Consider the following 22,785-nt stretch of genomic DNA (forward strand, 5'->3'; position numbering starts at 1 on the left):
GCAAGTTTATTAAGAAAGTAAAGGAATAGGCCGGGCGCGATGGCTCACGCCTGTAATCCCAGCACTTTGGGAGGCCGAGGCGGGCGGATCGCGAGGTCAGGAAATCCAGACCATCCTGGCTAACACAGTGAAACCCCGTCTCTACTAAAAATACAAAAAAATAGCCGGGCGTGGTGGCGGGCACCTGTAGTCTTAGCTACTCGGGAGGCTGAGGCAGGAGAATGGCGTGAACCTGGGAGGAGGAGCTTGCAGTGAGCCGAGATCGCGCCACTACACTCCAGCCTGGGCGACTGAGCAAGACTCTGCCTCAAAAAAAAAAAAAAAGAAAAAAGGAAGTAAAGGAATAAAAGAATGGCTACTCCATAGACAGAGCAGCCCCAAGGGCTGCTGGTTGCCCATTTTTGTGGTTATTTCTTGATGATATGCTAAACAAGGGGTGGATTATTCATGCCTCCCCTTTATAGACCATATAGGGGAACTTCCTGACGTTGCCATGGCATTTGTAAACTGTCATGGCACTGATGGGAGCGTGGCAGTGAAGACGACCAGAGGTCACTCTTGTCACCGTCTTGGTTTTGGTGAGGTTTAGCCAGCTCCTTCACTGCAACCTGTTTTATCAGCAAGATCTTTATGACCTGTATCTTGTGCTGACCTCCCATCTCCTCTGGTGACATAGAATTCCTGTCTGGGAACGCTGCATGGTAGGTCTCAGCCTCATTTTACCCTGCTCCTGTTTAAGATGGAGCTCTGGTTCACACGCCTCCAACATTTTCCCCCCTCCCTTTTATAAGAGAACCCTTAATTCTAAGGGTTGCAGAGGGACGAAGATCCATCCTCTATAACTTCTTCCGGCTGAATAGGGGCGATATTTCTGCCTACCTATGAGGGTCTCTTGTATTCAGAGTAGAGAGGAGCTCAGTCAGAAAGCACCAGTATGGTAAGGTCCATTCATAACTCTTGAGTTTTGACAAAAGGTTATATCTGGAAGATTAAATAGTGTTTAATTTGAAGCTGGGTGTGGTGGCTCATGCCTGTAATCCCAGCACTTTGGGAGTCTGAGGCTGGTGGATCACCTGAGGTCAGGAGTTCGAGACCAGCCTGACCAACATGGTGAAACCCCATGTCTACTAAAATTACAAAAATTAGCCAGACGTAGTGGCAAGCGCCTGTAATCCGAGCTACTCGAGAGGCTGAGGCAGGAGAATTGCTAGAACCCGGGAGACAGAGGTTACAGTGAGCTGAGATCGTGCCATTGCACTGCAGCCTGGGGGACAAGAGCGAGACTCTGACTCGAAAAAAAAAAAAGTGTTTAATTTAAGAAAACATTCAGTAAGCTTGTCCTGTATTCCTACACAAAGAGTATAACAGCAATACATTCCACAAGAGTAAAGCAAAACAAGTAAAGTTATTCCAAGTAAAGGAAATTAGAAGGCTTTTCATGAAGTGGGCAACTGTTGGAACTAAGCTGATATGGGGTTGTGAGCTAATTCTAATTTGCCCAAAATTAGAATACTGATCCAGATGTTTATATTACCCACCCCTCTTTTCTTTTTCTGAGCAACACTGAGATCACTGGTTGGTTCACAGGAATAGGCAGGGTTAGCCTAAATTGCAGAAACAAACTTAAAAACAACTAATGAGACTCGAATTTAATAACAAGTGTACCATAGTTCTTGAAGCATAATATTTCTCTCTCCAGTTTTCCATTTTTACTAAAGACAAATCATGGTAAGACTGATTTGCTTTATTATACTTGGCCTGATTATTTGTATAAAGTGCAGCAAGAATAATTATTTTTCACATAGGGTCTTTTAAAATTGGCTTTGATGGAACTCTGTTCCATAGAAGAAATTTTAGATAAGACTTTTTTAAAGCCCAGCACAGCCATGGGTTTGTACTCTCAAATACGTAAGAGTGGGGTACTTTTCTTTCTTCTTGAGGTCCCAAGACAACTTGCAGCTTCTGGACCTATTAGAAAGTGACATTCTTTACTTACCACAGGTCAGTAGCCCTGTACAGGGACTGTTATAGGCAAGGTATGAGGCCGGTTCCCCATGGGGCTTTTATTGGCTTTATAAGTCAAGTTTAATTTCTTAAAGGGGCTGGGCATGGTGGCTCACGCCTGTAATCCCAGCACTTTGGGAGGCCAAGGCAGGCGGATCACTAGGTCAGGAGATGGAGACCATCCTGGCTAACACTGTGAAACCCCATCTCTACTAAAAATACAAAAAATTAGCCGGGTGTGGTGGCAGGCACCTGTAGTCCCAGCTACTTGGGAGGCTGAGGCAGGAGAATGGCATGAACCCGGGAGGCGGAGCTTGCAGTGAGCCAAGATCATGCCACTGCACTCCAGCCTGGGTGACAGAGCAAGACTCCATCTCAAAATAATAATAATAATAATAATAATAATTCCTTAAAGGAAAACACACCATTCCAGTCAAAGCCTTGGTTTAATAACCAATTGTTTCAACTGTGTCCTGTTACAAAAGAAAACAGATTCTTATTGCACTTATGCAATAACTATATTGCCATAAGTTGAGAATACTCACAACTAGTTTTTAAATTTTGGAGAAATTAGGTAGAGAGATACAAATACATTCCAAATTTTGTTTATAGCAGTATACTTTACTCAATTGTTACAAGCTGTAAGTAGCTTAAAAGAAAACTTTCCTTGACTCTGAAAAACAAAACAAAAGATCAGCAACATTTTAAGCAAAGTTAAAAAGATTACTTCAGTTTTCTATTGGTTCAGTTAATTCAGTTAACTTCTGTTTGATATGTATGAACATTCCAGCTCTTCATGAGCGTTTTGAAAGTTGGTTCCTCTATTTTAATGTTACAATTTCCAAAGTTATTAGAAACCTGCATTTAAGAACACCTGCTACAGTTCTATAGTTCATTATAAACCACCTTCTAAAGAGGATTAAAATAAGACAACAATTGTCTGTGGATGATAAAAAGTCTTAGGACAGCCACTATTAAAGCCACAAATGATAAGGAAATTTGGTTACTTCTGTGGCACACAAAATTTTACATAACAATTATAATTATTAATAACATACACTGTAATATTAGAATTATAGGAGTTTCCCATAACTTTGGAACATACACCAATAACACATTTATGCAAATATAGTCCAAATAAAGCAAAACACTATTTTATATTTGACAATGTTTCCTGTATGATTTTTGTACCAAATTAGCCAAATTTCACCTTTATATTAATGTACTATTAATGTTAAACCCAATTTTTAATAAAACCTTATGGACATATTTACCCAATTTTAATGTTTGGGTTTGTTGTTGTTGTTTTGAGACAGAGTCTTGCTCTGTCACCCAGGCTGGAGTGCGGTGGTGTGATCTCAGCTCACTGCAACCTCTGTCCCCCAGGTTGAAGAGCTTCCCCTGCCTCAGCTTCCCAAGTAGCTGGGACTACAGGCGCCCGCCAGCATGCCTGGCTAATTTTTTGTATTTTTAGTAGAGATGGGGTTTCACCATGTTGGCCAGGCTGATCTCCATCCCCCAACCTCAGTGATCTGCCCACCTCGGCTTCCCAAAGTGCTGGGATTACAGGCATAAGCCCCCTCACCTGGCCCAATTTTAATGTTTAACTATAAGGTAAGATTCTTATGAACCTTTTATAACCCTTTACATTTTTTTGTGAAAGAGCAGATGAGTGCTCTAAGAAAACCCTGCTGTGCTTCTATTCCAATGTTTAGTTTCTGGAAAAACTGAATAATACCCTTTTAACTTTAGCCAATATGTTACACACAAAATCTGTTACAATTAATTTTTATAAATCTTCCAAAACTTGTTTAAACCTTTAGATTTTTTCTTACTTAAAACAATCCTTTAACACTTTAGGCAGAAAAAAAATGCACATTCCCATGCCTTCTTATGATCTTATTTTTTTTTACCAAAAACACATTTTACTTTTCTTACACACCTTGCATGTAAAACTGTTTCTTCAGTAGTCTTTTTGTTTTCTGTTTTATTTTGTTTTGAGACAGAGTCTGGCTCTGTTGCCCAGGCTGGAGTGCAATGGCACAATCTCGGCTCACTGCAACATCTGCCTCCCAGGTTCAAGGGGATTCTCCTGCCTCAGCCTCCTGAGTAGCTGGGATTACAGGCATGCATCACCACACCCAGCTAATTTTTGTATGTTTAGTAGAGACAGGGTTTTGTCATGTGGCCAGGCTGGTCTTGAACTCCTGACCTCAGGTGATCTGCCCGCCCTGGCCTCCCAAAGTGCTGGGATTACAGGCGTGAGCCGCCACACCCAGCCTCGTCAGTAGTCTTAATTACATGTTACAATGTTAACTCTTATCAACTTTTATTTTTGGTGAAAACCTTGGCAAGTAAGGGATTTTAATTATGTACTGGGTGTGGAGGCTGCCTGGGACACACCAGGCAGAAGTGCAGATAAGGGCTGACTCTCCAGCATAGCTAGGGGGTGTGGCTAACTCCACATGTCCCCAGGCCTTACCTAGAATCTAATGGCTTTAAGGTAGGTAAATTAAACAATTTTCAAAAGTTAAAGAAACAGTTTGAGGCCAGGTGTGGCGGCTCACGCCTGTAATCCCAGCACTTTTGAGAGGCCGAGGCAGGCGGATCATCTGAGAAGTCTGAGATCAGCCTGGCCAACATGGCGAAATCCCTTATCTTCAAAAAGTAAAAAAAGTAAATAAATAAATTAGCCAAGCACAGTGGCATGTGCCTGTAATCCCAGCTACTCAGGAAGCTGAGGTGGGAGGATTGCTTGAGCCCGGGCCGTCCAGGTTGCACTGAGCTGAGATCAAGCCACCGCACTCCAGCCTGGGTGACAGAGTGAGATCGTGTCTGAAAAAATAAAATAAAATAAATAGAAAATAAAGGAGATTCTGACATATGCTACAACATGGATTAATTTTGAGGACATTATGCTAAGCAAAATGAGCTAGTCAGAAAAAAAGACACTGTATGATTTCACTTATTGAGTTATTTAGAGTAGTCAAAATCCTAGAGGCAGAGGCCAGGCATGGTGACTCATGCCTGTTATCCCAGTATTTTGGGAGGATCGCTTCAGCCCAGGAGTTCCAGACCAGCCTGAGCAACATAGCAAGACCCCATCTCTATTAAAAAATTTTTTAAAGATTAAAACAAGAGTAAAACAAAAAAAATTATTTTAATCGTGGAGATAGAGAGTGGAATGGTGTTAACAGACTAATGCCCTCAAATAAAATTAAAAAAAAAAAGTGGAATGGTAGCTGCCAGGGACTAAGGGGCAGAGATAACGGGGCTTCATTGTTTAGTAGAAATAGAGTTTCAGTTTTACAAGATGAAAAAAGTTATAGAAATGGATGTTGGGGATGATTGTACAACATTACGAATATATTAATTCCACTGAATTGTACATCTAAAATTAGTTAAGATGGTAAATTTTATGTTATGTTTTTGTTGTTGTTATTGTTAAGACAGAGTTTCGCTCATGTCACCCAGGCTGAAGTGCAATGACGCCATCTCGGCTCGGCTCACTGCAACCTCCACCTCCTGAGTGAGAGCGATTCTCCTGCCTCAGCCTCCCAAGTAGCTGGAATTACAGGCATGCACCACCATGCCTGGCTGATTTTTGTGTTTTTGTAGAGACGGAGTTTCACCATGTTGGCTAGGCTCTGTAGAAACCTGAAACCTGTACTCCTGAGCTCAGGTTATCCACCAGCCTCGGCCTCCCAAAGTGTTGGGATTACAGGAGTAAGCCACCATGTTCGGCCTCATCAATAGTAATTTAATTGTACATTTAAAAATAACTAAAAGTGCCAGGCGCGGTGGCTCACATTTGCAATCCCAGCATTTTGGGAGGGCAGGGCTGGTGGATCACTTGAGGTCAGGAGTTCGAGACCAGCCTGGCCAACATGGTGAAGCCCTGTCTCTACTAAAAACACAAAAATTAGCCAGGCGTAATGGTGGTGCCTGTAATCTCAGCTACTCAGGAGGCTGAGGCAGGAGAATCGCTTGAATCGGGAGGTGGAGGTTGCAGTGAGCCAACATCGCACCACTGCACTCCAGCCTGGGCAACAGAGCAAGACTCCATCTCAAAAAAAAAAAAAAAAAAAAAAGGCCAGGCATGGTGGCTCATGCCTGTAATCCCAGCACTTTGGGAGGCCGAGGCGGGCAGATCACGAGGTCAGGAGATCAAGACCATCCTGGCTAACACGGTGAAACCCCGTCTCTACTGAAAATGCAAAAAGTTAGCCAGGCGTGATGGTGGGCGCCCGTAGTCTCAGCTACTTGGGAGGCTGAGACAGGATAATGGCGTGAACCCAGGAGGCGGAGGTTGCAGTGAGCCGAGATCGCACCACTGCACTCCAGCCTGGGTGACAGAGCAAGACTCTGTCTCAAAAAATAAATAAATAAATAAAAATAAAGGCTATAATTGGATTGTTTGTTACACAAAGGATAAACGCTTGAGGTGGATCCCTCTTTTATTTTGATGTGATTATTACACATTGAAGCCTGTACCAAAATATCTCACATACCTCATAAATATATACACTTACTATATACCCACAAAATTAAAAATAAAACAAAATTGTTAGTGTAAATGGTCTCAGTATGTCAATTAAAAGAGATTGAGGCCAAGTGCAGTGGCTCATGCCTGTAATCCCAGGACTTTGGGAGGCCAAGGCAGGCAGATCACCTGATGTCAGGAGTTTGAGACCAGCATGGCCAACGTGGTAAACCCTGTCTCTACTAAAAATACAAAAGTTAATTGGGCAGCTACTCAGGAGGCTGAGGCAGGAGAATCACTTGAACCCGGGAGACAGAGGTTGCAGTGAGCCAGGATCATACCACTGCACTCCAGCCTGGGTGACAGAGTGAGACCCTGTCTCAAAAATATATAAATAAATAAATAAATAAATAAATAAATGAGTTTGAAAGAGTGAATTAAAAACAGATCCCAACTATATTCTGTCCGCAAGAAATTCACTTCAAATGTAACAATATAGGTAGGTTAACTGGAAAAAGAAATAGTTTGCAAACATTAATCCAAGGAAAGTGGGAGTAGCTATATTAGTATAAGATAAAGTAGGCTTTAGAGCAAAGAAAATTATCAGAGACAGAGAGGGACATAATATAATGATTACAAAGCCAATCTACCAAGAAAACATAGCAATCTTTGTGTGTTTACATCAAACAACAGAGCTGAAAATACGTGAAGCAAAAATTGACATAACTGAAAAGACACATAGAAAAAACCACAATTAGAGCTGGAGACTTCAACACTTTTTTTTTCTTTCTCTCTTGTTTTGTTTTGTTTTTGTTTTTGAGATGGAGTTTTGCTCTTGTTGCCCAGGCTGGAGTGCAATGGCCTGATCTTGGCTCACTGCAACCTCCGCCTCCCAGGTTCCAGCGATTCTCCTGCCTCAGCCTCCAGAGTAGCTGGGATTATAGGCATGTGCCACCACGCCCAGCTAATTTTGTAGTTTTAGTAGAGACAGGGTTGCGCCATGTTGGCCAGGCTGGTCTCAAACTCCCCATCTCAGGTGATCTGTCTGCCTTGGCCTCCCAAAGTGCTAGGATTACAGGTGTCAGCCACCGTGCCCGACCTCAACACTTTTTTCAACAGTTGATAGAACAACTAGACAGAATAGAGCAAAGGTATAGAACTCAATACTGTCAACCAATAGGATCTAATCGACCTTTATAGAACATTCCACCCAACAACAGCAGAATACACATCCTTTTCAAGAGCCCATGGAACATATACCAAGATAGAGCACATCTTGGGCCAAAAAACACATTTCAACAAATGTAAAATAATTGAAATCACATAGAGTGTATTCTGTCACACACTGAAACCTAACTAGAAATCAGTAACGGAAAAAGAGGGCCGGGCGTGGTGGCTCACGCCTGTAATCCCAGCACTTTGGGAGGCCGAGGTGGGCGGATCACGAGGTCAGGAGATCAAGACCATCCTGGCTAACACAGTGAAACCCTGTTTCTACTAAACAAAATACAAAAAATTAGCTGGGCGTGGTGGCGGGCACCTGTAGTCCCAGCTACTCGGGAGGCTGAGGCAGGAGAATGGGGTGAACCCGGGAGGCAGAGCTTGCAGTGAGCCGAGATCACGCCACTGCACTCCAGCCTGGGCGACAGAGCGAGACTCCATCCCAAAAAAAAAAAAAAAAAAGAAAAATAACAGGAAGATCTGCAAACTCTTGTGAACCAAATAACATACTTCTAAATAATCCATAGCTCAAGAGGAAATCATAGGTTTCCTCTTGTGTATTTTCAAAAAATACACTTAAGTAAATGAAAATTAAAATACAACATATCCAAATGGTGGCACACACATAAAGCAATGCTGATAAGGAAATTTATAGCATTAGATGCATACATCAGAAAAGAGGGAAAGTCCCAAATCAATAATCTAATCTGTCACATCAAGAACCTAGAAAAAAAGCCAGGTGTGGTGATGCATGCCTGTAGTCCCAGTCACTTGGGAGGCTGAGGCAGAAGTTCAAGGCAAAAGTTGCCTGAGCGTTTGGCCGGACTCAGTGGCTCATGCCTAAAATCCATTGCCAACATGATGAAACCCCCGTCTCTACTAAAAATACAAAAAATTAGCTGGGCATGGTGGCATACGCCTGTAATCCCACCTACTCAGGAGGTTGAGGCAGGAGAATCACTTGATCCCAGGAGGTGGAGGTTGCAGTGAGCCAAGATCACACCACTGCACTCCAGCCTGGGTAACAAGATCAAAACTCTGTCTCAAAAAAAAAAAAAAAGAAGAAGAAGAAGTTGCCCGAGCCCAGAAGTCCAAGGCTGTAATAAGCTATGATCACATCTTTGTACTCTAGCTTGGGTGACAGAGCAAGACAAGACTCCATCTTTATAAAAAATCTAAATAAAGAATAGAAGAACCTAGAAAACAAGAGTCAAATAAATACAAAGCAAGTAGAAGGAAGGAAATATAAAGATAAGAGCAAAAACTAGTGAAATTGAAAACAGAAATTTTTTTGCATAGAAAAATATCAATGAAAAAAAGTAACTCTGAAAAAAATCAGTAAAATTGACAAACTTCTAGCAAGACCAACAGAAAAAAGAAGACACAATTTATCAATAGAAATGAAACATGGGGCTGGGCGTGGTGGCTCACATCTGTAATCCCAGCACTTTGGGAGGCTGAGGCGGGCAGATCATCTGAGGTCAAGAGTTCAGGACAAGCCTAACTAACATGGTGAAACCCTGTCTCTACTAAAAATACGAAAATTAGCCGGGCATAGTGGCAGGCGCCTGTAATCCCAGCTACTCGGGAGGCTGAGGCAGGAGAATCGCTTGAACCTGGAGGCGGAGGTTGCAGTGAGCCGAGATCACGCCATTGCACTCCAGCCTGGGCAACAGAGCGAGACTCCGTCTCAAAAAAACAAAAAATGAAACACAGGCTATTACGACAGATCCTACAGACATGTAAAGGATAATAAGAGAACACTATAAACAACTCTATGAATAAGGGAACGCATAAATTCAACAACTTAGTTAAAATAGCCCAGTTCCCCCAAAAAACACAAACTACAACAACCCATCCATTATGAAATAGATAATTTGAATGGCCTTATATCTATTGAGGAAATTAAATTTGCAATTTTAAAACTCTCAGAAAAGAACCAACAGGCCTAATTTTCTTTGGAAAATGCTACCAAACGTTTAAAGAAGAACTAATACCATTTCACATAGTTAGGATGCTTGTCCCCACTCAAATCTCGTGTTGAGATGTAATCCCCAGTGTTGGAGGTGGGGCCTGAAGGGAGGTGTATGGATCATGGAGATGGATTCCTCATCAATGGCTTGGGCCATCCTTTTGGTAATGAATGAGTTCTTGCTCTGGGTTCACATCAGATCTGGTCATTTAAAAGTGTGTGGCAGCTGGGCACAGTGGCTCATACCCGTAATCTCAGCACTTTGGGAGGCTGAGGTGGGTGGATCACTTGAGATCAGGAGTTTGAGACCAGCTTGGGCAACATGGTGAAACCCTGTCTCTACTAATAACACAAAAATTAGCTGGGTGTGGTGGTGCACACATGTAATCCCAGCTACTTAGGAGGTGAGGCAGGAGAATCTCTTGAACCCAGGAGGTAGAGGTTGTAGTGAGCCAAGATCATGCCATTGCACTCCAGCCTGGGCGACAAGACCAAAACTCAAAAAAAAAAAAAAAGTGTGTGACATAGGCCTGCACTCTCTCTCTTTTTCCTGCTTTTGCCATGTGACGTGATTGGTCCCTCTTTGCCTTCGCTATGATTGGAAGCTTCCTGAGGCCTCCCCAGAAGTCAAGCAGATGTCAGCACCATGCTTCCTGTAAAGCCTGCTGAACCATGAACCAAATAAACCTCTTTTCTTATAAATTACCCAGTCTCAAGTATATCTTTACAGCAATGCAAGAATGGCCTAATACACCATTTCTATGCAGTCTCTTCCAGAACACAGAAGAAAGGAGAACATTTCCCAGTTCATTTTATTTAGTATTACCCTGATATCAAAATTAGACAAAGACAGTACAAAAAAAAAAAAAAACTTCAGACTAATACTCTCTCTCATGAATATAGGCTCAGAAATCCTTAACAAAATGTTTTCAAATAGAATTCAGCAATACACAAAAGGAAGTACGCACCATGACCAAGTGAGTTTGCTCCAGGCATACAAGGCTGGCTCAATATCCAAAAGTCAATGCGATTAACAAGCTAAAGAAGAAAAATCACATCATTTCAATTGACATAGAAAAGCATTTGACAAATTTCAACCTCATTCGTTATTTTTTGTTTAATCTCTCCAAAAAGTAAGAGTAGAGGCCAAGCATGGTGGCTCATGCCTATAATCCCAGGACTTTGGGAGGCTGAGGCAGGCAGATCATTTGAGGCCAGGAGTTCAAGACCAGCCTGGCCTCCCAAAGTGCTGGGATTACAGGTGTGAGCCACTGCACTTTGCCTCAATCTCTTTTAATTGGCGTATTGTGACCATTTACACTAACAATTTTGTTTTATTTTTAATTTTTAATTAAATATTTAATTTTTAATTTTTAATTTTTGTGGGTACATAGTGTATATATTTATGAGGTATGTGGGATATTTTGGTACAGGCTTTGATGTGTAATAACCACATCAAAGTAAAGGAGGGATCCACCTCAAGCATTTATCCTTTGTGTTACAAACAATCCAATAAGACGGAGTCTTGCTCTGTCGCCCAGGGTGGAGCGCAGTGGTGCAATCTCAGCTCACTGCAACCTCTGCCTCCCGGGTTCACACCATTCTCCTGCCTCAGCCTCCCGAGTAGCTGAGACTACAGGTGCCCACCACCACGCCTGGCTAATTTTTTGCATTTTTAGTAGAGATGGAGTTTCACCGTGTTAGCCAGGATGGTCTCGATCTCCTGCCATCTCGGCTCACTGCAACCTCCACCTCCCGAGTGGGGTTGAGTTAGGGGGGAAGTAGATATGGCTATAAAAGAGGAACAGGAGGGATCCTTACGGAGAAGGAAAATTCTATATCTTACTATTGTCAATATCCTGACAATACAATTACCTGGCTGGTAATATCATACTACAATTTTCCAAGATGTTATTATCATTGGGGAAAACCAGGTAAAGGTTACAGGATCTGTTTCTTTTTTTTTTAACAATTGCTGGTAAATTTACAAATCTCTCAAAATTAAGAATTTAATTAAAACACAAAAGAGAATAGGTGTGTTTTATCTCAGTTCAGAACTTTTTTTTATTTTTAAGAAAACAGAGAGTGGGTGCAGTGATTCATGCCTGTAATCCCAACACTTTGGGAGGCCAAAGTGGGCAGGAGTTCAAGACCAGCCTGCCCAACATGACAAAACCCTATCTCTACTAAAAATACAAAAATTAGGCAGGCGTGGTGGTACATGCCTGTAGTCCCAGCTACTCGGGAGGCTGAGGTAGGAGAATCTCTTGAACCCGGGAGGCAGAGGTTGCAGTGAGCCGAGATCGCGCCACTACACTCCAGCCTGGGCGACAGAGACTCTGTCTAAAAAAAAAAAGAGAGAGAGAGAGAAAAGGAAGGAAGGAAGGAGGGAGGGAGGGAGGGAGGGAGGGAAAAAAAGAGAGAATAGTTGTGGAATGCCAGTAGTAAGTGAAGTATGCATACCCCACCTAGAGGCATTCTATTTCAGATTTGAGAAAAACTTTGTACTGGCAGATAAAAAACTTTACTGCAGATAAAATTCTGCCCCTGGGCTGCAGTTTGCAACCTCTGGCCAAGACCTGGGAACATAGTTCAGAGCAAATGAAACTGACAAGAAGGTTTAAAACATATATTTAGTTTTGTTTTTGTTTTGTTTGTTTTGTTTTTTGGGTCTCGCTCTGTCGCCCATCCTGGAGTGCAATGGCGAGATCTCAGTTCACTACAACCTCTGCCTCCCAGGTTCTAATGATCCTCCTGCCTCAGCCTCCCTAGTAGCTGGAACTACAGGTGTGGACCACCACGCCCAGCTAATTTTTGTAGTTATAGTAGAGACGGAGTTTCACCATGTTGGCCAGACTGGGCTCGAACTCCTGACCTCAGGTAATCTGCTCTCTTTGGCCTCTCAAAGTGCTGGAATTACAGGCGTGAGTCACCGAGCCCGGCCTAAAACATATTTGGTGACGTGCATTATTGTTACTGTTCATGTCTCATCCCCACACACCCAGACACACCACACACAAATACTGCACACCCACCGATACACACACAGGCACACAATCAGCCACAAATGTCATGCTCAGTTACCTGGATTTGATCACATGCTGCACACACACCTACAGTCATGCACACTCACACGCACACACAAATACACATACAGCACCACCACACTGACACCCACACTCTACGGCCAGATAAGGGGTGATGTTTCTTCAGGATCTCAGTATGCATGCACGGACTTCCAGTGCCCCTTTCTCCATGGGCTTTGCACAGTGAGTCCCCCAGCCAGAGCAATGGAGGACCCAAAGCCCCACAGACAGTAGGCTCCTCTCCTCCACGGTTCTGCACACAATTTCATCTCTCTTTTTTTTTCTTTTTTTTTTTTTCAGACGGAGTTTCTCTCTTGTTGCCCAGGCTGGAGTGCAATGGCTCGATGTTGGCTCACTGCAGCCTCCACCTCCCGGGTTCAAGCAATTCTCCTGCCTTAGCCTCCAGAGTAGCTGGGATTACAGGCGCCCACCACACCCGGCTAAGTTTTTGTATTTTTAGTAGAGACGGGGTTTTGTCATGTTGGTCAGGCTGGTCTCAAACTCCTGAACTCAGATGATCCGCCCACCTCGGCCTCCCAAAGTGCTGGGATTACAGGCGTGAGCCGCCACACCCGGCCAATCCTCATCTCTTCTGATGCTAGAGATTGCAGGATCCTGATCCTCGTAGATATTGCCGACTGGGGAGAGGAGACGGACAGGCTGGTACAGGAGGAAGAGAATGCAGTAGTTGCAGTAAGGGAGAGGCATGGTGCGCTGGGGACTTTCTTGGGGGATGGATACCAGGTGGGAGACAGAGAACAGGCTAATCTCCCAGCTGTGGGTGCAGCTCTCTCAATTCCTCTTTTTCTAGCCCTTTGCTTCCTGGAATCTCTCTTACACACACACACCCTTCTGTGCAAACACACCTCGTCACCTCCCCAGCTCCTGCTCAGTCTCCTACAGGAAGCCCTCCTGGACCAGAGCAGGTGCAGAGCTCCCCTTCCCCGTGGACACTCAGCATTTACTGCAGGGCTCCACACCTGGAGCAGCTAATCCCACTGCCGGGTCATGCTGTTGCTTCTGGACAGGAGGTTCAGGAGTGGAGGAGGGGCGTCCATTATGCCTGGAGACTCCAAGCCTCACTCCCACTCCACCCCTTCATACCATTTCCCATTAAAAAGCAGCCGGGCACTGTGGCCATGCCTGTAATCCCAGCACTTTGGGAGGCTGAGGCAGGCAGAATCATCTGAGGTCAGGAGTTCAAGACCAGCCTGGCCAACATGGTGAAACCCTGTCTCTACTAAAAATACAAACAAATTAGCTGGGTGTGGTGGTGGCCGCCTGTAATCCCAGCTACTCAGGAGGCTGAGGCAGGAGAATAGCTTGAACCAGGGAGGCGGAGGTTGCAGTGGGCGGAGATCGCACCATTGCACTCCAGCCTGGGCAACAAGAGCAAAACTCCGTCTCAAAAAAAAAAAAAAAAAAAAGCACCAGCAGGCTGGGCATGGTGGCTCACACCTATACTCCCAGCGCTTTGGGAGGCTAAGGCAGGAGGATCTTTTGAGTCCAGGAGTTCAAGACCAGCCTGGGCAACATAGCAAAATCTCCATCTCCACAAAACATAAAAATAATTATGTGGGCGTGGTGGCACTCACCTGTAGTCCTAGCTATTCAAGAGGCTGAGGTGGGAGGATTGCTTGAGCCCAGGAGGTTGAACCTGCAGTGATGAGCTATGATCATGCCACTGCATTCCAGCCTGGGCAACAGAGCAAGACTGTGTCTCGGAAAAAAAATGAAGAAGAAGAAGAAAAGATGCCTGCATTGCACTCTCTAGGCACCCACACACTCAGGTGACACACTCAGACATACACTGCAGGTCCAAACACCACACTGGTTTTTATTTTAACAGATTTATTGAAACACCATTTCCATACCATACAACTCACCAATTCAAATGGTAATCCATTTGAAAAGTGGACCCTCCAGGTGGTGTGGCTGGGCTTAGACTGGGGGCTGAGGCCCAGAGTGGCCCCCACTGCACTGCCAGTTGTGCCTGGATCGGGCGCTGCAAGCTCTACTCCTGCTGGCTTTGAGGCTGGTGAAAGTCACGTCGCCTCTCTTAGCCTCAGTTTCCTCCTCTATAAAATGAGGGAAATGCTGCCTGCATGACACACTTCCAGGGTTATGGTGAGAATAGAGGCGATGGTTAAGTGTGCTATAAAGCAGAAAACAAGCTGGCCAGGCATGCGCGGTGGCTGATGCCTGTAATTCCAGCACTTTGGGAGGCCGAGGTGGGTGGATCACTTGAGGTCAGGAGTTCGAGACCAGCCTGACCAATATAGTGAAAAATACAAAAATTAGCTGGGCATGGTGGCGTGCTCCTGTAGTCCCAGCTACTCAGGAGGCTGAGACAGGAGAATTGCTTGAACCCAGGAAGCAGAAGTTGCAGTGAGCAGAGATCATGCCACTGCACTCCAGCCTGGGGGACAGAGCGAGACTCCATCTCAAAAAAAAAAAAAATTGTACAAGTCAATGATTTTTAGTATATTCACAGAGTTATACAACCATCATTACCACAATCAATTGTAGAACATTTTCACCACCTGCAGAAAGAAACCCTGTACCTATTTTCTCCCAACATCCTCACCCCAGCCCCTGACAACCACTGCTATAATCTTTGTCTTGGTAGATTTCCCTATTCAGAATTTTTTTTTTTTTTTTTTGACAGAGTCTGTCTCCTTTGCCAGGCTGGAGTGCAGTGGCGCGATAGCTCACTGCAACCTCCACTTCCTGGGTTCAAGTGATTCTCCTGCCTCAGCCTCCCAAGTAGCTGGGACTACAGGCACATGCCACCAAGCCCGGCTAATTTTTGTATTTTTAGTAGAGACGGGGTTTCACCATGTTGGCCAGGATGATTTCAATTTATTGACCTTGTGATTCGCCCACCTCAGCCTCCCAAAGTGCTGGGATTACAGGTATGAGCCACCACACACAGCCCTGAATATGTTTTAATAAATGGAATCAGGGCCAGGCACGGTAGCTCACGCCTGTAATCCCAGCAGTTTGGGAGGCTGAGGTGGGCGGATTACCTGAGGTCAGGAGTTCGAGACCAGCCTGGCCAATATGGTGAACCCCATCTCTACTAAAACTATGGAAATTAGCCGGGCGTGGTGGCACATGCCTGTAATCCCAGCTAATCGGGAGGCTGAAGCAGGAGAATCACTTGAGTCCAGGAGGTGGAGGTTGCAGTGAGCTGAGATGGTGCCACTGCACTCCAGGCTGGCCAACAGAGTGATACTCTGTCTCAAAAAATAAATAAATAAATAAATAAATGAAATCATACAATAGATGGTCCTGCCTCTTTCACTTACTGCAATGTTTTCAAGGTTCATTCATGTTGCAACATGTATCAGTACTTTGTTCCTTTTTAATGGCTGCATAATATTCCTTTGTATGGCTAGACCACATTTTATTTACCCATTCATCAGTTGATGAACATTTAGGATGTTTCCACTTTTTGGCTATTATGCTTAATGTTGCTACAAACATTCAGGTACAAGTTTTTTTTTTTGTCTGACCTGCTCATACGCTTTTGTGACTCTTGGGTATTCCTGGAGGAAAATTGCTGAGTCATACAGTAACATGAGCCAGCAATGTAATCTTCTGAAGGACCACCAGATTGTTTTCCACAGCAGATGCCCCACTTACATTGCCACCAGCAATGTATCGGGGTGTCAATTTCTCCACATCCTCATCAACATTTGTTATTTGATTACTGCCTCCCTAGTGGGTGCAAAGTGGTATCTCTTTGTGGCTTTGATTTGCATTTATCTAATGACCAATGATGTTGAGCATCTTTTCATGTATTTATTGGACTTTTTTTTTTTTTTTTTTTTTTGAGACACAGTCTCGCTCCCTTGCCCAGATTGGAGTGCAGTAACACAGTCATAGCTCACTGAAGCCTCAAACTCCTGGGCTCAAGCAATTCTCCCATCTCAGCCTCCCAAGTAGCTGGGACTACAGGTGTGCACCACCATCCCTGGCTAATTTCTTTTTTTTTTTAAGTAGAGACAAGGTCTCGCTATGTTGCCCAAGCTGGTCTTAAACTCCTGGCCTCAAGCGATCCTCCTGCCTTGGCCTCACAAAGTGCCGAGATCACAGCCATGAGATACCGCCCCCTAGTCACATTTATTGGCCATTTTTATAACTTCTTTCTCTATTCTAAATGTCCGCTCAGTTTCTTTGGCCATTTTTTAATTGGTTTATTTGTCTTTTTATTATTGAATTGTAGGAATCATGGTAGGTATTGAGCAAAAAGCTGATTGGAGCTGTGTTTGCCCAGAGGCAAAGTCTTATTTGCAAAGTCCCTGAAGTTTGGCCTCTGGGCATGAAGCTCTGTCCTGCTGGCTTCATCTCAGTGCAGCCCTGCCCAGCAGGTCCACCTCCCCCAGGCTCAGGGACAAGCCCCAAACCCAACCAACTCAGGATAACTCTTGTCTCACAAATGGGGAAACTGAGGCTCAAGGTGGTGAAAGGACTAGCTCAAGTGCTCGTGACCCAGGAGAGCAAAGCCAGGCTCAAGTTCAGATCTACCCTTTCTCTGTGCAATTTCTCTGCACGTATACACGCCCTGCCTGGCTGTTTTCTGCTTTATAGCACACTTAACATCGCCTCTATTCTCACCATAACCCTGGAAGTGAGTCAGGCAGACAGCATTTCCCTCATTTTATAGAGGAGGAAACTGAGGCTAAGAGAGGCGACGTGACTTTCACCAGCCTCAAAGCCAGCAGGAGTACAGCTTGCAGTGCCCGATCCAGGCACAACTGGCAGTGCAGTGGGGGCCACTCTGGGCCTCAGCCCCCAGTCTAAGCCCAGCCACACCACCTGGAGGGTCTACTTTTCTTCTGGCCCAGAGCCACCCCCACTCACCAGGAAACTGTAGCAGCCAGTAGTCTACTGGAGGACTTGGGCTATATGAACTTCCTCTAGAACAGCTCCACCCAGCACCAGCTGGGCCCTCTGGACTGGCACTCCCAGATCTGCCCAGGCCCTGCCCAATAGGCACAGCCCAAGACCTTTGCTCCTGAAAGAAGTAGGACCCTGGTTTCCATGAGCCCCTGATTCTGTTTCTTACTCTTCTTCTTTTTTTTTTATTTTTTTGAGATGGAGTTTCGCCCTGTCGCCCAGGCTGGAGTGCAGTGGTACGATCTCAGCTCACTGCAACCACTGCCTCCTGGGTTCAAGTGATTCTCATGCCACAGCCTCTCGAGTAGCTGGCACTACAGGTGCATGCCACCACACCCGGCTAATTTTTGTATTTTTAGTAGAGATGGGGTTTCACCATGCTGGCCAGGCTGGTCTCGAACTCCTGACCTCAGGTGATCCACCTGCCTCAGCCTCCCAAAGTGCTGGGATTACAGGTGTGAGCCACCGCACCCAGCCATGTTTCTTGCTCTTCTATCACTCCAAGGCTTAGGCATTTACAGAAGAGGGCACAGGCTGCATGTCTGTGATTTGAGATATGGAGGCAACCCCGAAAAACCCCAAGGACCAGCTCAACGGGGTCTCTCTTCTCTCTGGAAGAGCCCTTGACTCCTATAAGATGACCAAGCCCCCTTGACTCAGCACAGCAGTATCCCTTTATCAGTCATTTATGCCAGTAGGAAAGCCTGGATAGGCAAGGTTGAAGGAACATGAGAAAGTCTTCCCTTCATTCAAGTCACTAAATCGACTCTCTGTTGAGTACCCAACAGCATTCTAGGCAATAGGAATGCAGCAGTGAATAAAAACAGCAAAATTCTTGCCTGTTCTGGGACATTACAGATGTCCCAATGGAGTTGACATACTGGAACAGAAAGAAAGAAACAATTTAAAAATTGGCTGGGCGCCATGGCTCACACCTGTAATCCCAGCACTTTGGGAGGCCAAGGCGGGCAGATCATGAGGTCAGGAGTTTGAGACCACCTGGCCAATATGGTGAAACCCCATCTCTACTAAAAATACAAAAATTAGCTGGGCATGGTGGCACGCACCCGTAGTCCCAGCTACTTGGGAGGCTGAGGCAGGAGAATTGCTTGAACCAGGGAGGTGGAGGTTGCAGTGAGCCGAGATTGCACCACTGCACTCCAGCCTGGTCAACAGAGCAAGATTCCGTTTAAAAAAAAAAAAAAATAGGCTGGGTGCTGCGGCTCACACCTGTAATCCTAGCACTTCGGGATGCCAAGGTAGGGGGATTGCTTGAGACCAGGAGTTCAAGACCAGCCTGGGCAACACAGTGAGACCCCATCTCTACAAAAAAAAATGAAACAATTAGGTGGGCTTGGTGGTATATGCCTGTAGTCCCAGCTACTTGGGAGGCTAAAGCTGGAGGATTGCTTAAGCCCAAGAATTCAAGGCTGCAGTGAGCTATGATAGTACCACTGCACTCCAGCCTGGGTGACAGAGCAAGACACTGTCTCTAAAATAAATAAATAAATGAATAAGTTATTGAACGTTCCCAGCACAAAGAAATAAAAGTTTGAGATGATGAATACGCCAATTACCCTGATCTGATTACTATACATTCTATGTTTTAAAACATCACTGTGTTTGTCACGCGTAGTTACAATCATTGCCAATCAAAAAATTTTTTAAGTACAATGAAACATAAATAAGAAAAATATAGAATATTGTCCGATGGTGTTAAATGCTAAGCAGAATATAAAGTATTAAAGGGAGGCAGACCATTGTGGAGTAAGAAACTGCAATTTTATTTTATTTATTTAATTTTGAGACAGAGTCTCGCTTTGTCGGCCAGGCTGGAGTGCAGGGGTGTGATCTCAGCTCACTGCAACCTCCACCTCCTGGGTTCAAGCAATTCTCTTGCCTCAGCCTCCCGAGTAGCTGGGATTACAGGCGTGTACCACCACGCCTGGCTAATTTTTGTATTTTTAGTAGAGACGGGATTTCGCCACATCGGCCAGGCTGGTCTGGAACTCCTGACCTCAAGTGATCCACCCACCTCAGCCTCCCAAAGTGCTGGGATTACAGGCATGAGCCAGCCAGAAGCTGCAGTTTTAAATAGGGTGGTCCGGGAAAGACTCACTGAGAGCAAAAAGCTGAAGGCAGTTAGGAGTAAGCCATGTGGATGTCTGCAGGCATGTTCCACGTACAGGGGATAGCAAGTGCAGGGACCCTGAGGCAGAGGCATGTGGTATGCAAGGGCTGCTCTGAGGGGAAGAGAGAGGATGGGGTCAGGAACAGCCCAGGCTGAACCTCCAAGGCCAAATCTGAAGGGCTCTGAGCTTGGTGAAGAAGTGGAAACGATTGTCCAGGTGTGACAGCTAGGGCTTTGTGGGTAGCATTTCTGACTTCCCAACTTTTTTTTTTTTTTTTTTTTTTTTTTTTAAGACAAGGTCTGCTCTGATGCCCAGGCTGGAGTGCAGTGGTGTGATCATAGCTCACTGCAGCCTCGAACTCCTGGGCTCAAGTAATTTCCTGCCTGAGCCTCCAGAGTAGTTGGGACTACAGGAACACGCCACCACACCTGGCAAGTTTTTTAATTTTTTATAGAGACGGGGTCTCACTATGTTGCCCAGGCTGGTGTCGAACTCCTGGTCTCAAGCAATCCTCCCTTCTCAGCCTCCCAAAGTGCGGGGATTACAGGAGTCAGCCACCACGGTGCTCGGTCCTGCCCGATTTCCCACTTTTGCGGAGATCGAACCTCTTTCACCACCATTTCATTAAGGTGGACCTCAGCCCTGACTCAGGCTCAAAGGGAGGGAGGACAGGGCTCGGAGAGGGGAGGGGAGGGGACTCAATGGGAGGAGGGGGGACTTCTGGGAGGGGAGAGCAGCTTAGCTAAAGGCATGCAGGCTCACGGCCAACGATGGGAACTGGAGGGAGAGCTGGAGAGGAATTTGAGCTTAGTTAGGCTTAAGGGCATCTTTTGGGTACCTTTGCAGGCAGTCCCTGGCTTCTGGGCCCAGCAACTCCTGGGCTGGACAACCCCACCGCCCGGACTCAGGCTAAGCCTGTGCGACGTGTGTGCGGGAGGTGCCGAGCAGCAGGTGCGCGGCTCCTGCAAACAGCGGCGGCCACGCCCACCCTGGTTCTCCCCACCCCGCCGTTCCGGGGTAATTGGCAGCGCCCCCATCCCCACGCGGCACGTGCCAAAAGCGCCCAAAGTGGTGAGGAGAGAGAAGCCGTGTCAAATTCTTTGGGATTTGCACCCCAAGCCCCTGACGCATCCCGTCCTCGGTTTTGCCCCGGAGAATTCATTCCCGAGCAGAGAGGGACAAGGACCGAGGGGCGGGGGCTGGGGCAGGTCCCGCCCTTCCTTGGCAACCCCCCTACCCCGGCGTTGTGGGCCGCGCAGGGCCAAGTCCTTCCTCCCAGGACGCTCGGTGAAGGTGGGAGGCAGGGGCCACGTCACTGTCCTCAGGCCCTGGAGAGCGCGGCTCCGCCCCTCCCGCCCCCACCGGAGCGCTGGGCACTTAGCTAAGACGCACAGGCCCCAGCCCAGGGCCAGCCCAGTCGCCGCCGCCCGCCCACAAAGCCACAGGCAGGTGCAGGCGCAGCCGCGGCGAGAGCTTGTGGAGCGGAGCCGTTAGCGCGCGCCGTCGGTGAGTCAGCCGGTCCGTCCGTCCGTCCGTCGGGGCGCCGCAGCTCCCGCCAGGCCCAGCGGCCCCGGCCCCTCGTCTCCCCGCACCCAGAGCCACCCGGTGGAGCGGGCCTTGCCGCGGCAGCCATGTCCATGGGCCTGGAGATCACGGGCACCGCGCTGGCCGTGCTGGGCTGGCTGGGCACCATCGTGTGCTGCGCGCTGCCCATGTGGCGCGTGTCGGCCTTCATCGGCAGCAACATCATCACGTCGCAGAACATCTGGGAGGGCCTGTGGATGAACTGCGTCGTGCAGAGCACCGGCCAGATGCAGTGCAAGGTGTACGACTCGCTGCTGGCACTGCCGCAGGACCTGCAGGCGGCCCGCGCTCTCATCGTGGTGGCCATCCTGCTGGCCGCCTTCGGGCTGCTAGTGGCGCTGGTGGGCGCCCAGTGCACCAACTGCGTGCAGGACGACACGGCCAAGGCCAAGATCACCATCGTGGCGGGCGTGCTTTTCCTTCTCGCCGCCCTGCTCACCCTCGTGCCGGTGTCCTGGTCGGCCAACACCATTATCCGGGACTTCTACAACCCCGTGGTGCCCGAGGCGCAGAAGCGCGAGATGGGCGCGGGCCTGTACGTGGGCTGGGCGGCCGCGGCGCTGCAGCTGCTGGGGGGCGCGCTGCTCTGCTGCTCGTGTCCCCCACGCGAGAAGAAGTACACAGCCACCAAGGTCGTCTACTCCGCGCCGCGCTCCACAGGCCCGGGAGCCAGCATGGGCACAGCCTACGACCGCAAGGACTACGTCTAAGGGACAGACGCAGGGAGACCCCACCATCACCACCACCACCACCGCGAGCTGGAGCGCGCACCAGGCCATCCAGCGTGCAGCCTTGCCTCGGAGGCCAGCCCACCCCCAGAAGCCAGGAAGCCCCCGCGCTGGACTGGGGCGGCCTCCCCAGCAGCCACCGCTTTGCGAGCCGGGGAGTCGACTTCGGGGCCCAGGGACCAAACTGCATGGACTGTGAAACCTCACCCTTCTGGAGCACGGGGCCTGGGTGCCTGCCAATACTTGACCGCCCCATCGAGCCCCATCGGGCCGCTGCCCCCATGCTCGCGCTGGGCAGGGACCGGCAGCCCTGGAAGGGGCACTTGATATTTTTCAATAAAAGCCTTTCGTTTTGCACTCGCTGGAGTCTCCTTGTTCCGAGCGCCTCCACCTCCCTGCAGAGCTCCCCCTCGGGGCGGCCTTGGCTGGATCTCGCTCTCCCGGATGGAGCTTAGAGGGAAGGTGGGGTTGTAAGCTGAGCTTGGTGATGGCGGGGTGGTCATTCGCCCACTCCCTGGAGATTCGGAAGACAGCCTATGAGGCCAAAGCCAAGGCCCAATCTAGGAAGCAGGCATGAGCACTTCCCGCACGCCGTGGCTGGGGATGGGAGGGGAAGGTGGCAGAGATGTGCCCCTGGGTCTGTGCTGGGAGCCCGGACCCCGCACAATAC

At 47.2% G+C, this 22,785-nt stretch overlaps 1 protein-coding gene across 1 annotated transcript; it reads left to right on the forward strand.

Moving 5' to 3' along the window:
* The first annotated feature begins 525 nt into the window (after nt 1–525).
* Nucleotides 526–22,490, forward strand: CLDN3 (claudin 3). The gene is made up of 2 exons (XM_002817859.5): nt 526–701; nt 20,650–22,490. Exon 2 carries the CDS (start codon nt 21,435–21,437, stop codon nt 22,095–22,097), a length of 663 nt encoding a protein of 220 aa, XP_002817905.1. The 5' UTR covers nt 526–701; nt 20,650–21,434; the 3' UTR covers nt 22,098–22,490.
* Nucleotides 22,491–22,785: the final 295 nt, after the last annotated feature.

This window comes from Pongo abelii, chromosome 6 (genome assembly GCF_028885655.2).
Source record: "Pongo abelii isolate AG06213 chromosome 6, NHGRI_mPonAbe1-v2.0_pri, whole genome shotgun sequence".
Taxonomy (NCBI): domain Eukaryota; kingdom Metazoa; phylum Chordata; class Mammalia; order Primates; family Hominidae; genus Pongo; species Pongo abelii.

Excerpts from the sequence above, each read along its gene's own strand:
- CLDN3 (XM_002817859.5), top strand. The coding sequence starts at position 21,435 with ATGTCCATGGGCCTGGAGATCACGGGCACCGCGCTGGCCGTGCTGGGC.